Below are 12868 nucleotides of genomic sequence, written 5' to 3' on the forward strand. Positions count from 1 at the left end.
CCAGTTTCCCTACTCCATGGATCAACAACAAGGGTCTTTTCCGATTTTCTGGTCCAAAAAGGCTGAAATATGTCTAGATGGAGTTCTTAAAGGCCGCCCTTTTTTTGTGTGTTGCTCTCTCCTTCTTCCGCGAATTTGTTATCCGTTTTTTCTTGTGCAAATTGTCCAAATCACACTAATGGTTTCTAGGTGGGCAGGACAAGATAGCACAAAATGGTGGTTGGCGGTTTTCTTTCTTCACACATAAGGGCTGGGCAAATGAGGACAAAAAAAAAAAAAAAAAAATCTAAGAAGTTCCGGTACTCAGTACTGGTGAGTACCGGCCCATTTAAAGCACTACTCACACCACAGGATTACACACTTCAGTTTTCACCTCCAAGTTCTAAAATAGATTTAGAGTTTGTCCAATTGGTTTTCTTCTTATCGGTTTTTAACAAATTGCCGTGACTTACCACATCTTTCAGAAACGTGACATCCAAACTGAGGGTCCGATTTTGAGGAGTCCACAGTGCTGCTATAATGCACGACTTTTCCCAATAGGACTGTAAACTGATGAATTTAATAATAGTTCTGGGTAACTCTGCTCTGTCCATATTAACGCATCCACGCCCAGAATTATATGAGCACAGCAGGGATGTGTAGGATCAAAAATGGCATGGGTATTACTACATGTGGCTATATTTTGGTGATGAGCATGAAAATGCTGAAACAGATTCATAAATGTAACCAAAATTAAATGTGCTCTAAGAAAATCTAACTTCGTTTGCATTTGTTTTGATGAGTCTTATTATTAGAGTTAATGGAAATACCTGGCAACGACAGGCCAATTGTTTTGGCAGCATTGACAAAAATTATGCTGCATAATGTAACAATCTGTGAAAGTATAGCTTTGTTATTTAGTTGTTTCAACACCTACTAAACCTGCAGTCGCATGTCATTACTACCAGTTCAACATATGAATACAGAAATCAGCAACTGAAAGTTTAACCCCTTCGATGCTCATGATGGAGCGGTTCCGTCATAAGCATCAGATGGGCTGTGATTATGACTTAACCGCTCCGTCATGAGCACAGCCCCTGGGGGAAGTGCTGGCGCTCCCCCCTGGGGCATCGATGTTGGCACCACAGAGGGGGATGGCAGCGGAAGAGTTTCCACTGCCACCCCCGACCCTCCTCCACGCTTCCCCAGGACATCAGCGCGTGCCGACGTCATAAGGAAGCGCTGGACGCGCTGGAAACCATTTGTTTCCAGCGCGTCCACGGAGGAGCAGGTAGGTTTTGGTCTCCGGTGGGGCGGGGGGGCCAAATCTAGATGCCTTGAAGCATCGGGGGAGAGGAAACAGTGTTTCCTCTCCCCGGATGTCTCAATGCAGGGCATTCCTGGTGCAGGATCGCGCACAGCGTCGCGATCGTGCACCAGGAATGCCCCCACTAGACACCAGGGATATCTTTTTGTGTGCAAAGGAAGCGACCCCTTGGGCAAGGGTCGCTTCCTATGGGGGATATTTAAATTCAGACTTTTCTGCCCCCCCATGGGGACAGATCAGCCGTTTTGTGGCCGATTATGGACCCGGGGGGGCAGAAAAGCCCACTAGAGCCAGGGAATTGCTCTTTTCAAAAATCGGAAGCGACCCCTTCCAGGGGCCCTAAATATTTTTTAAGTATATTCTGCCCCCTCTGGGGCAGATTGTTCTTTTTTATTTGGCCTTTCTGCCCCCAGGGAATTTTTTTTTTTTTTTTTTTTAAATGGAAGCGACCCCTTGGGCAAGGGTTGCTTCCAGGGGTCAAATTTATTTAAAACTATGTTCATGAACACTACAACTCCTCCTCTGTCCTGAGGAAGGCTCAGCAGATGTAGCTCATGGGTCAACATCCCCCCCCCCCCCCCCGGAGACAGATAGCCAGATTTTTTGGGCGTTTCTGGCCCGGGGGGGGGGGGGGGGGGCGAGCAGAAAAGCCCACTAGAGCCAGGAAATTTGTTTTTTTTAAATTGGAAGCGACCCCTTGGGCAAGGGTCGCTTCCAGGGGCCCTATTTTAAAAAAAAGTATATTCTGCCCCCCCCCCCCCCCCACCGGGGGCAGATCGGTTTGTTTAATTGGCCTTTCTGCGCAGCAGGGGCAGAAAGCCCCACTAGACACCAGGGAGTGTTTTAAATTTTAAATGAAGCGACCCCTTGGGAAAGGGTCTCTTCCTTATGGGCCTAAATAATTTGTAAGACTTTTCTGCCCCCCCCCTGGGGACAGATCACCTATATTTTTTGGCGGGGGGGGGGGAAGCCCACTAGAGCCAGAGATTTAAAAATAAATTAACTGGTTGCTTCCAGGGGACATATATTTGTTTATGTGTATAATGCCCCCCTACCCCGGGCAGATCAGCCCGTTTATTTGGCCTTTCTGCCCCCATTTGGGTAGTGACATAGCGTGTTATAAGGTGAATTGTTTTTATTTTTTGTAATTGTAATGCTTTATTTCTCCCTTTTTCTTCTAGTTCAAGGCTTTTGCTCTTTAGACTGTTGCAGGTTGCGGTTTTGTTACTGGTGGTTCTGCTGTTTGTGTAGTTGTATGTGTTTGGTAAGAGACTTTTTTTGTACAATGTTTTCTGCATGAATGTGTTTTTTGCAAATTGTGTAATAATACCAGTATGTTTGGGTTCTGTTTTTTGTGTGTCTAAAACATTTTGTATTTGTGCTTGATGTGTCTTTTGTTGTCTTTTGAGTAATTGTTTTTTTTTCTTTCTAGTGGGATATCGTTGATTTTTGCTGTGTCTTTGCAGAGTAGGTGCTGGTGAGTGTAGCTGTCTCTTGTAAGTGAATCGTATCGTTTTTGAGTATATAGATCTTTGTGATAAAGGCACACATTTTTTTACTAACTTATTTTGCACGGTGTTGGTTGTTGACTTGTTTGTGCAGTCACCTTTCTTAGTAAGGATAATGGCTTCTACACTGGTGTGCGGTTGTTCAGGGAATTGGCCAAAGTGGACACTGTTGCTTGTGGCACAATCCGCTCTAACCGTAAAGGTTTCCCAAAATAACTTGTTTGTCAAAAGCTTGTGCGGGGACAGTGCAGTGCATTGCGTTGCAAGGAGCTTCTAGCTGTGAAGTTTTCAGACAGGAGAGATGTCTACATGCTGACTACCATCCATGATGAAAGCACTGCACCTGTGACTGACATGGGTGGTGTTGACCGAGTAGATCAGAGGTTGGAACCTTACGCTGCTCTTCGTAAGGCTTACATTTGGTACAAGAAGTTGGCTATCGATCTTTTCCACTTGAGTGGTAAAGTGAACTGCCTGGCCTTTATTGTTTAATATTTTTTGTTCAGTTTCAAGGTTGGCATTTGTGTAGTGTATTTAGTTTCAGTTTTTGTGTTAGTAGATTTGTATCTATTTGCAATTAGTTTGTGTTTTCTTATTTATATAAAAAAAAATCCTATATGTGATTGCGGTGTGCGTGGAGTGGCGCTTGTCTGGCGATGTGCGTGGTCTGGCGCTTGGCTGGCGCGGTGTTTGGATTGGCGCTTTGCTGGCGGTGTGTTTGTACTGGCGCTTGGCTGGCGGTGTGCGTGGACTGGCACTTGGCTGGCGGTGTGCGTGGACTGGCACTTGGCTGGCAGTGTGGTGTGCGTTGGCTGGCGCTTGGCTGGCGGTGTGCATGGACTGGCGCTTGGCTGGCGGTGTGCATGGACTGGCGCTTGGCTGGCGGTGTGCATGGACTGGCGCTTGGCTGGCGGTGTGCATGGACTGGCGCTTGGCTGGCAGTGTGCTTGGACTGGAGCATGGCTTACAGTGTGGTGTGCATGGACTGGCGCTTGGCGGGCGGTGTGCGTGGGCTGGCGCTTGGCTGGCGGTGTGCTTGGACTGGCGCTTGGCTGGCGGTGTGCATGGACTGGCGCTTGGCTGGCGGTGTGCGAGGACTGGCGCTTGGCTGGCGGCGTGTTTGGACTGGTGCTTGGCTGGCGGCGTGTTTGGACTGGTGCTTGGCTGGCGGTGTGTTTGGACTGGTGCTTGGCTGGCGGTGTGCGCGGACTGGCGCTTGGCTGGCAGTGTGCGCGGACTGGCGCTTGGCTGGCGGTGTGCGTGGACTGGCGCATGGCTGACGTTGTGGTGTGTGTGGACTGGCACTTGGCTGGCAGTGTGAGTAGTGACTAGCTGCTGGTCACTACACACACTGCTAGCCAAACGCCACTTAACGTAATCCGTGAGCTGGTGTGGTTGCTGTGTCAGGAATGTGGGCATGTGAAAGTGATGGGCCCTTGAATGGCGCTGTCTGCTGGTGTGAGTGTTGTAATGTGCTGGGCCTGCGGCTGGCATTGTGAATGGTTTTGTATGTGTCACACGTACGAAAGGTGTATGAATGGCCTGTAAAGAGGTTGGTGCCTTGTCATGGCTTTACGGCTCACGAGCTGTGAGTCAATGGTTCAGTTTCTCGTCCTTTCAATTAAAAGGGCATTTCATTTTTGTGAAATCTCTGGTTATTACAACTGTATATACTGAACCATCACTCACCCTCGTGCCAAATCCAACCAGTATGTATGTGTGCTTGAGGAATTGGTGGTTGTGCATAAATATGTGTCTTTTCTGTTTTTGTCAAGCAGGGTGTACCTTGTCCTTTTTTGTGAATGTTGTAATGTGTTGGTTTTGTGCCTGGTGGTGTAAATGGTCTTGTGTATATCACGTATGAAAGGTGTGTCAATGGCCGTTAAAGCGGTTGGTGCCTTGAAGTGGCTTTACAGCTCACGAGCTGCGAGTCACTGGTTCAGTTTTTTGTCCATTCAATTATTGACAGTGCATTTAATTTTTGTGAAATCTCTTGTTAATACAATTTTATATACTGAACCATCACTCGCCCTCATGCCAAATCCAACCAGTATGTGTGTGTGCTTGAGGAATAGATGGCTGTGCAGTAATCTTTGTCTGTTTTGTATCTCTGCCAAGCTGTACATTTTATTTAAGAATAACAAACTGTAGTTTTTGTCGTAAACTAAACACCCATGGGAGTGACAAAAGTCTGTCATTCCCTAAAAGCTGCGAAAATGGTGATTTCAGCCCCACAAACCCTTTTTTGATAACATTTGCAGGGAAAAGCCCAGACGCTTTCATTTGCAGCCCGTTTTTCCCATTTTTCAAAACAAAAACAAAAAAATGTTGCTGTATTTTGGATAATTTATGGGACCCCTCCAGGGAAATCCAGAAACCCTGGGTACCTTTAGAATCCCCATGATGTTGCAAGAAAAGGACGCAAATTTTGTGCGCACTACCCCAAATAGCCAAAAAAAGGATTAGCACAGAGGGGGAAAAGGCCTAGCAGCGAAGGGGTTAACAATGAACTGCTGCAAAGAGTCTGCCATGGTGCAGAATTATTTTGGCGCTCCTTTTTAGTAACTTTTGATCCTTCGAGCCAGAAAGTAATTACGCAGGAAATCCATAACTAAGCTAAAATGCTGCGGCTGTTGAATGACATGTTACCAATCGCCCTGCTTATTAAACATTATAATTGCACACAATTCCCGATGATGCCCAGAGGATGGCTCGGGAAATTAAGCGCTGTGTGTTGACATTGGATGTCACTCTTGCATGACAACTTAGAATCCTGACATGGCCAACTCATCCTTTCATCCATCTGAGGTGGATGAAGTAAGTACTGTTACATTAAGTAAAGTTAACACCCGTTATTTATAGTGCCTAGAAATTGAAAGAATGCTGGAACGAAGCACTACGCTGAACCCAGTTATCAGTATTCTTTATTAGTGATACATTCAAATGGGAGGGGAGCATTGATAGGTTTGCATTAGGCTGGCATCGGAACCCCCTTGACGTATCAAACGACATTGGTCTAATAGCCCGGGGGCCGTCTCCTGCCCTGCAGGGCACTGCACTGATGCAGAAGAGGCCAGAACAGGCTTCTGCTCACACTGGGCTTGCATCGATTCATTTCCAGTCGCCCACTGCGCCTTGTCAGACAATAACTCTTCTGAGCATTGTGCGCTGGGCGTGAATGGGTCTTGCGTGTGTTTTCCATTCCAGACCTTATTGTGTGACTTCAAGATATGACTATCTGCACACACAGGCATGACTATCTGCACACACAGGCATGACTATCTGCACACACAGGCATGTCATCGGCCCTGAAGCTGGGCAGGCCTTTCCTGCATCAACGCCCCTTGCCCAGGCTCCCGCCTGCAGAGGGGTGTGTGTGCGCGTGCAGCCTGTGGGCCACAACTTCAAGATCTGAGCGGGCCAAGTCAGACTCTCATTAGATAAAAGGTGTAACACAATAACTATATCATAATTTAAGAATCATGGGGCAGTGCTACGAGTGGTGTTCACTTGATAATGACTCACACTATCAATTATTGCCCTTAAGTTATTTTTGGCTAAATGCAAATATCAATGCTTTTGTAGCTGTATTTGTTTTACATTTTTTTGAAATATAAATGAAACGAACTATTTTACTGTGCTAATGTCATTGCCTCACATTTTAGAGACCGCTGTTTCGCTGTCCACCTCCTGACATGCAGGTGACTGTGCTCCCACCCACCGCCTATTCACAGTGCCCGAGAGGTTAAACAAATGTAACGCAGGTGTGTCAATCTGCCTCTGATGACGACACAATACGTCAGCATTACGAAGAACTTTGCACTGGCTCTGCCCACACAGTGCTAGAAATGTACACAAATATGTTCCCTGTTTCTCCGGGTGTCAATCTGACATTTCACTAACCTCTTAATTCATATTTGCCTAGTAAACAAAAGGCAGGCCGAGCACCCTGCAACCAGCTCCTCCCCCCTAGAAAGGGTTTCTATTCCTTTCACTTAGAGGTGCTGCACACGAAGGAACATCGTCTGTTTACTAAATGTGAGGAAACTGTGCCCACACCAGTCACACAAAGAATGAGGGATGTTACCTTTTTGAATTTCTTGTAGGCTGTTACAATTTTCTCCTCCAATATCTGAAATTTGAAGAACAAAGCAAGTCATCATATTGTGAAATGCAAGTGATAATGCTCTTCAGAGGCACGTCTTACACACAGAGAAGCACACGCGTGTAATCTGCTCAGGAGATTACTTGTGATCACCACTGGGCATCTGCCACAACGAGCCACAGCAGTGCAACTTCTAGGAGGACACGTATGTTCAGACATGGACATCAGCACACAAACCAACCCAACTACCATCTCAGGAGACCATACGTGGCCACAGACAAGCGTCTGCCACAGCTATGTTCACTCGTGTCCACCTAGATACAAACTTGGACAGCACCAGTGTCATCGTCTCAGGGGACCACGTATTTACTATCTGGGGCATCTGTACACAAGACAGCACCAGTGTCATCTCAGGGGACCACGTATGTACTATCTGGGACATCTGTACACAAGACAGCACCAGTGTCATCTCAGGGGACCACGTATGTACTATCTGGGGCACCTGTATACAAGACAGTCACATCATCGTCTCAGGGGACCACGTATGTACTATCTGGGGCATCTGTACACAAGACAGCACCAGTGTCATCTCAGTGGACCACGTATGTACTATCTGGGGCATCTGTACACAAGACAGCACCAGTGTCATCTCAGTGGACCACGTATGTACTATCTGGGGCACCTGTATACAAGACAGTCACATCATCGTCTCAGGGGACCACGTATGTACTATCTGGGGCATCTGTACACAAGACAGCACCAGTGTCATCTCAGGGGACCATGTATGTACTATCTGGGGCATCTGTACACAAGACAGCACCAGTGTCATCTCAGGGGACCACGTATGTACTATCTGGGGCATCTGTACACAAGACCAGTGTCATCTCAGGGTACCACGTATGTACTATCTAGGGCACCTGTACACAAGACAGCACCAGCATCGTCTCAGCGGATCACCTATGTACTATCTAGGGCACCTGTACACAAGACCGCACCAGCATCGTCTCTGGGGACCACTATATGCCACACAACAATCACACCTGGTATGGAGATCATGTATGCTCAGATCTGGACATCACGAGAGAACAGCAGTGCCATCTTCGCATCCTCTACAGACACCGCGTGTGTTCAATCTTGAACATCGATACACAGAACCACATCTGCACCATCTTATCAGCAGCCACACTCGATGAAACCGAGACTCAGTAGCAGACGTGTTAGCCTCTCAGAAATGAAGTATGATCAGCCTCAAGACATTTGCACACAGTACAAAGATGGCGCGTCACACAACGGCACACAGTAGCGAGAAGGCGCCACATACATTCATACACAGAACTAAGACGGTGTCAGATGGACCGTGAACTTGGGCCTCTTGCATGACAGATTGGAGGGATGCAAAAATGACGACTAGAAACTAGCAATCTCTGCAGGGTTCCATTTACTTCAAGTGTATGTACAGAGTGTACTTTACACTGGAGCACCTCGGGACCATGGGTACAGTCCCAGCACTCGGCTGCTATAGAGGCCAGACTTCCAACAGAGATTTAACGGATAGAATATGGGACGCGGGGTGACTCAAACATATCGGTCTTCTGAATTCCAAACTTTGGTAAAGGTCCTCTAACTCCCCAATGACTTCAATCCTAAACTAAGAGAAAAAGAGTAAACCTGGCTGTCAATTCACAAACCGCTTTTTATCTAGGCGGACCTGAGCTACAACAAGCCTGAACCTCGGAATGCATGAATCATACAAGGCAATTCCAGAGAAACGATTTGTCAGGGCTAAAAGCAGGGTGTAACCTGAACTTTTAGTGGGGTTCTTATTTTTCTTGATTGTACGAGCTTTCTCATATACAGAGCGAGCTAATGTTGTCAAGGAAGAATCGTGCCCACTCACAGCGCATCGAAGGATCGGGGCTGCTTTGGAGAAAGCAGCCCCGATTCTTCGAGGCGCTGTGAGTTGGCACGCTATAGACGGCCACACTTCTTGCCATGAATGGGCTTCATTCATTCTTTCAGCCAACGTGACAGTCGCGCTGCCCCATCTCGTATCTCGACACAAAGTAACTGCCCAGAGAGACGGAGTAATCTTGTAATTTTTCCTTGACAACATTAGCTCGCTCTATAGACAAGAAAACTCGTACAATCAAGAAATATAATGGCCCCACTAAAAGTTCAGGTTACACCCTGCTTTTAGCCCTGACGAAAATCCCCGATTGAGAACTGGGATTGGAAACGCGTCGGTATGTTCCGCCTTCCTACGCCACTAAGGACTCGGAGTTGCCTGTGACCTCTATTGAGGGTGTTCCGATAATAAATATACCCCACGGAGCTCTAATTTTTTCAGGGTGGCAGCAGTTCCCGAATGATAGATTAAGCTTTAAGCTTTTCCCTCTTTTCTCTGGAATTGCCTTCAAGAATACAAGTATACATATGAATATTTTGCAGGTGTAATTTTTTGTAAAAACGTTATTAATGTTGTTCATTTGTTCACAGGTATTGTATGTGATTTTTTTGCTATTTCACGTTTTTTTTTGTCTATATCACTTTGTGTAGTGAAATGTGTTTCATTCAGACATAAGAAAATGTTTCTTTGAATGCTTCGAAACCTCTAAAAAGAATGTACTTAACGACATTCCGAGCTTCAGAATTGTTGTAGCTCAGGTCCGCCTAAATAAAAAGCGGTTTGTGAATGGACAGCCCGGTTTGCTCTTTTTCTCTTATTAATATACGTCCATACCTGGCGTCCCATGGACAATAGCCCTTTGTTTAGTCCTTTTTCCATACTAAACTGGCACTACCTGGAATTATGAAGGAAGAGGGGTTCTTCCCACAGGCTGCCTCGACTCTCCTCGGCCTGGGATGTCTCCTGGTTTAGTCTGATAATGTTTACTACGGACCCCTGCTCCTCACTTTAGGAAGTGGCTCCAGGGACTGGATGATGTGTTATGTTTTAAAAATCTATTTCCCAGGTTATAGGTTGCTTTAAAAACAAGCAAACCTTTGAGAATCTTGGTTGCCACACTTTGGGGTTCAATTGTAAATTGTCCCAGTTACAAAATGTGAAATTGACCTTTAATGTAACATTGTACGTTATCATATTGTACAGGATATATTTTGGGGTGTGTGTGCTGTTATATACTGCTTTACTACTGTACAAATACCAATAACATGTTACATAAAAAAGATGGTGCCACATTCATTTGCACACAGTGGCAAGATGGAGTCACATGCTCAAGAGACGAGGTGGCATTATACTAAGATATCAACCATACAGAATCACAGCAGTGCCACCTTCTCGAGAGGCCTGTGTGACCAAGCAGACATCAATATGAGGGCCAGCTCTGCCATACATTCGGCAAACAAAGAGGAACCAACCTGGGTGTCCACCAGGAGCCCTGAAGAGTAACATCCGTGAGAGAAGACAAGTGATGACTCGCACTGTGGCTTCTTGCACAGTGATGCGCTTCGTCTGCTTGGCACATGCTTTGTCCCTTTCAGTTTTTGATGGCCTGAGTTTCTCTCAGTCAAGAGACATAGCTTTTCCCAGCGTGCTGGTGTGTCTCTTCCCACTCAAACCAATTTCCACTCTCTGATTGCTCACCTTTGGCAAGGATCTCCCTGGGCTTCTCATCATTGGGTTAAATTCGTAAAAATTCCCTGCTTCTCCTTCCTCCAATTAGGTTCCCTGACCTACAAACCTCATGAATCCCTTCACCTCTGCCTTTTCATGCCTGATGGCACTCGAGCAGCAGTTTAAATAAAGACCACCTTCACTACCACTTGAGGTCCGCATGCTTTCCCCCCCTCCATGGTCACCCGGTTGCACCTCCCGCTCTCACCTTGTGCTCAGACGTTCCTGGCTTCAGCTTCTTCATCCTGGACCCCAGCTGAATGAACCTCTCCGTCACTTTGCCGATCTTGGAGTGGAGGTCTAGATACTCTGAATAATCTGCGTCAAAGTCCTCTTCGTAGCCTTGCCGCTGTTCGTGCGAAGTGATTGCGCCGTACTTTCTGCCAAAAGATAAAACCACCATCAATCACTCGGGTACTGGCAAGGAGCAGGTTCACGCTCTACAGCAGTAGGGGAACTGAGAAACTTCCCGAGCCTTGGATTAGCCAATAGCCAGGTGTGCTCCACGCAGATGCCTTTGATGTAGCCCATCATTGTCGAACCCCATCAAATGCCTCGGCACTTACAAAAGCAGGGCAGCATCATCACATTAAAGTGCATCTCCACTCTAAAGTGCCTCGCTTGGTCACATAAGGGCGAGGCTGCCCTGCTGGTAAACCGCTCTTTGCAAGGGATCATGGCGCCCGGTGCTCGTGTTGCCATTTAGCAGAAATCCAATGTCTTCTTGAAAGCACAGCTCGAAGCTTTCACCGGGCTATGCTGAGGCTCACGCCTCTTGGATGGAGATGGAATAGGCTGCTACAGGGGACGACATGTCCTGATCAGTTTACAAAAGGTATGTTATGTGCATGTATAAATGACATATGTATAGCACGAGCCTAGCCAGAGCCAAAGTCACTAAACAGGAAGACTTCCCAAACATGTTTTTTTTTATCTGTTCAAGGGATCTTAGCCGCTCCTGCTCCATTCACGCGCACCAATCTGCTCTATTCACGTGCTGCGTCTGCCCCACCCACGCGCAGCAGCCGCTGCATTCACGTGCGGCAGCCTGCTGCACTCGCGTGCATCGGGAAAGCTGTACCGCATTGAGGAGGTGGTGGCGGGTAGAGATGGGCTTGGAGAGGACCCACGGCTCGGTTTCCAACCAGGTTATGTATTTGTGGTTACAACCACAGGCTGAAAGTGGGGTAACATTTTTTTAAAGGGAGATTCAGGTCACATGGCACCTTTCCAGTGAACTGTTTAAGAAACACCCAAGAACACAATAAGGAGGCCAGTGTATTCGATATATTGGCCATGCCAAGAACGCGTCACTTCTAGATGTAAATGTCTACATGCAGAAAGGGTGACCCGGGAGCAGGCCGAGCTTGAAATCAGAAAAATAATACATAACATATTGGGGCACACACTTAAATAACCAATGAATGGGAGCAAACGTTGGGGGGTGTCCAAAGTTGGTCAGGGTTGGCCCCAGCCCTAGATTTTCAGGGTAACACTGACTACGCAAATGAATTCATTTGGATTCACTGTATTTAAATGTACCCCTTACTGATATCTTGGAACTTTGCCATTGATCCGGCTTCCTGGACCTATACTAGTCATCCCTGTTCTATGATGCGGCCCATAAAAGGGGCAGAAAACATGTGCCCGAAGGGCCCTCACAACTACCACATCACCGGACTGCCAAGTGGAAGCTTCTGGAGTGTGGACGGAAAGCTGCAAGCTCAGCAGGCGGTCCACAGTGCTACAGGTACTGCACTTTCTCCACCGCTTGACATATGTCATACCACAAACTACTAATATAACATGTGAAGCAAAGAGGCGGCCACGCTTTTGCAGTTCTCAGTCATGCGCTACATTGTGGATTTTTATATATGGGCAGTGAACCCCACCCTTTTCATTTTATGCTTTGGAGCCGTGGGGTGACGCACAGATGAGGCTGGACTCCCTCAGCAATGCGGCTGAGGCCAAGCCGCCCCGAGATGTTTTGACAATTCCATGAAATTATAAGTGTTTGCATGGAAACAGTCTTGAAACCTGGGATATCAAACATTAAACTCTCAATGAACAGCTCGTACATCCACTTTGACGCTTACTCATTCACGTTTTTCTGCAAGGCGGACACACAAATCGTTGCATATCACCAGGTGCCCAGTGTGCCGCATAAGTAATCGTACACACAATATCCGTGGGTGTAAATTATTATTTTCTTTATTTAGTTCGGATAGGTACCTGAAGCATGCAGGTCACAGACTCTGCTCTTGCACCCAAATGTATTTACATCTCTCCATCGTATCCTCCTATCTGCAACTTTG

At 46.8% G+C, this 12868-nt stretch overlaps 1 protein-coding gene across 1 annotated transcript in view; it reads right to left on the reverse strand.

The window, feature by feature from the left end:
• The window catches only part of ELL3 (elongation factor for RNA polymerase II 3), a 250716-nt gene that overhangs the window by 16493 nt on the left and 221355 nt on the right, over positions 1–12868 (reverse strand). Inside the window, exons 10-11 of the mRNA XM_085644350.1 lie at positions 10762–10933; positions 6902–6946 (exon numbers count right to left, since the gene is read on the reverse strand). Of these exons, the coding sequence (XP_085500476.1) occupies positions 6902–6946; positions 10762–10933 (217 nt within the window). The remainder of the gene's footprint in view (positions 1–6901; positions 6947–10761; positions 10934–12868) is intronic.

The sequence above is a fragment of the Triturus cristatus genome, chromosome 3_1 (genome assembly GCF_964204655.1).
Source record: "Triturus cristatus chromosome 3_1, aTriCri1.1, whole genome shotgun sequence".
Taxonomy (NCBI): Eukaryota; Metazoa; Chordata; class Amphibia; order Caudata; family Salamandridae; genus Triturus; species Triturus cristatus.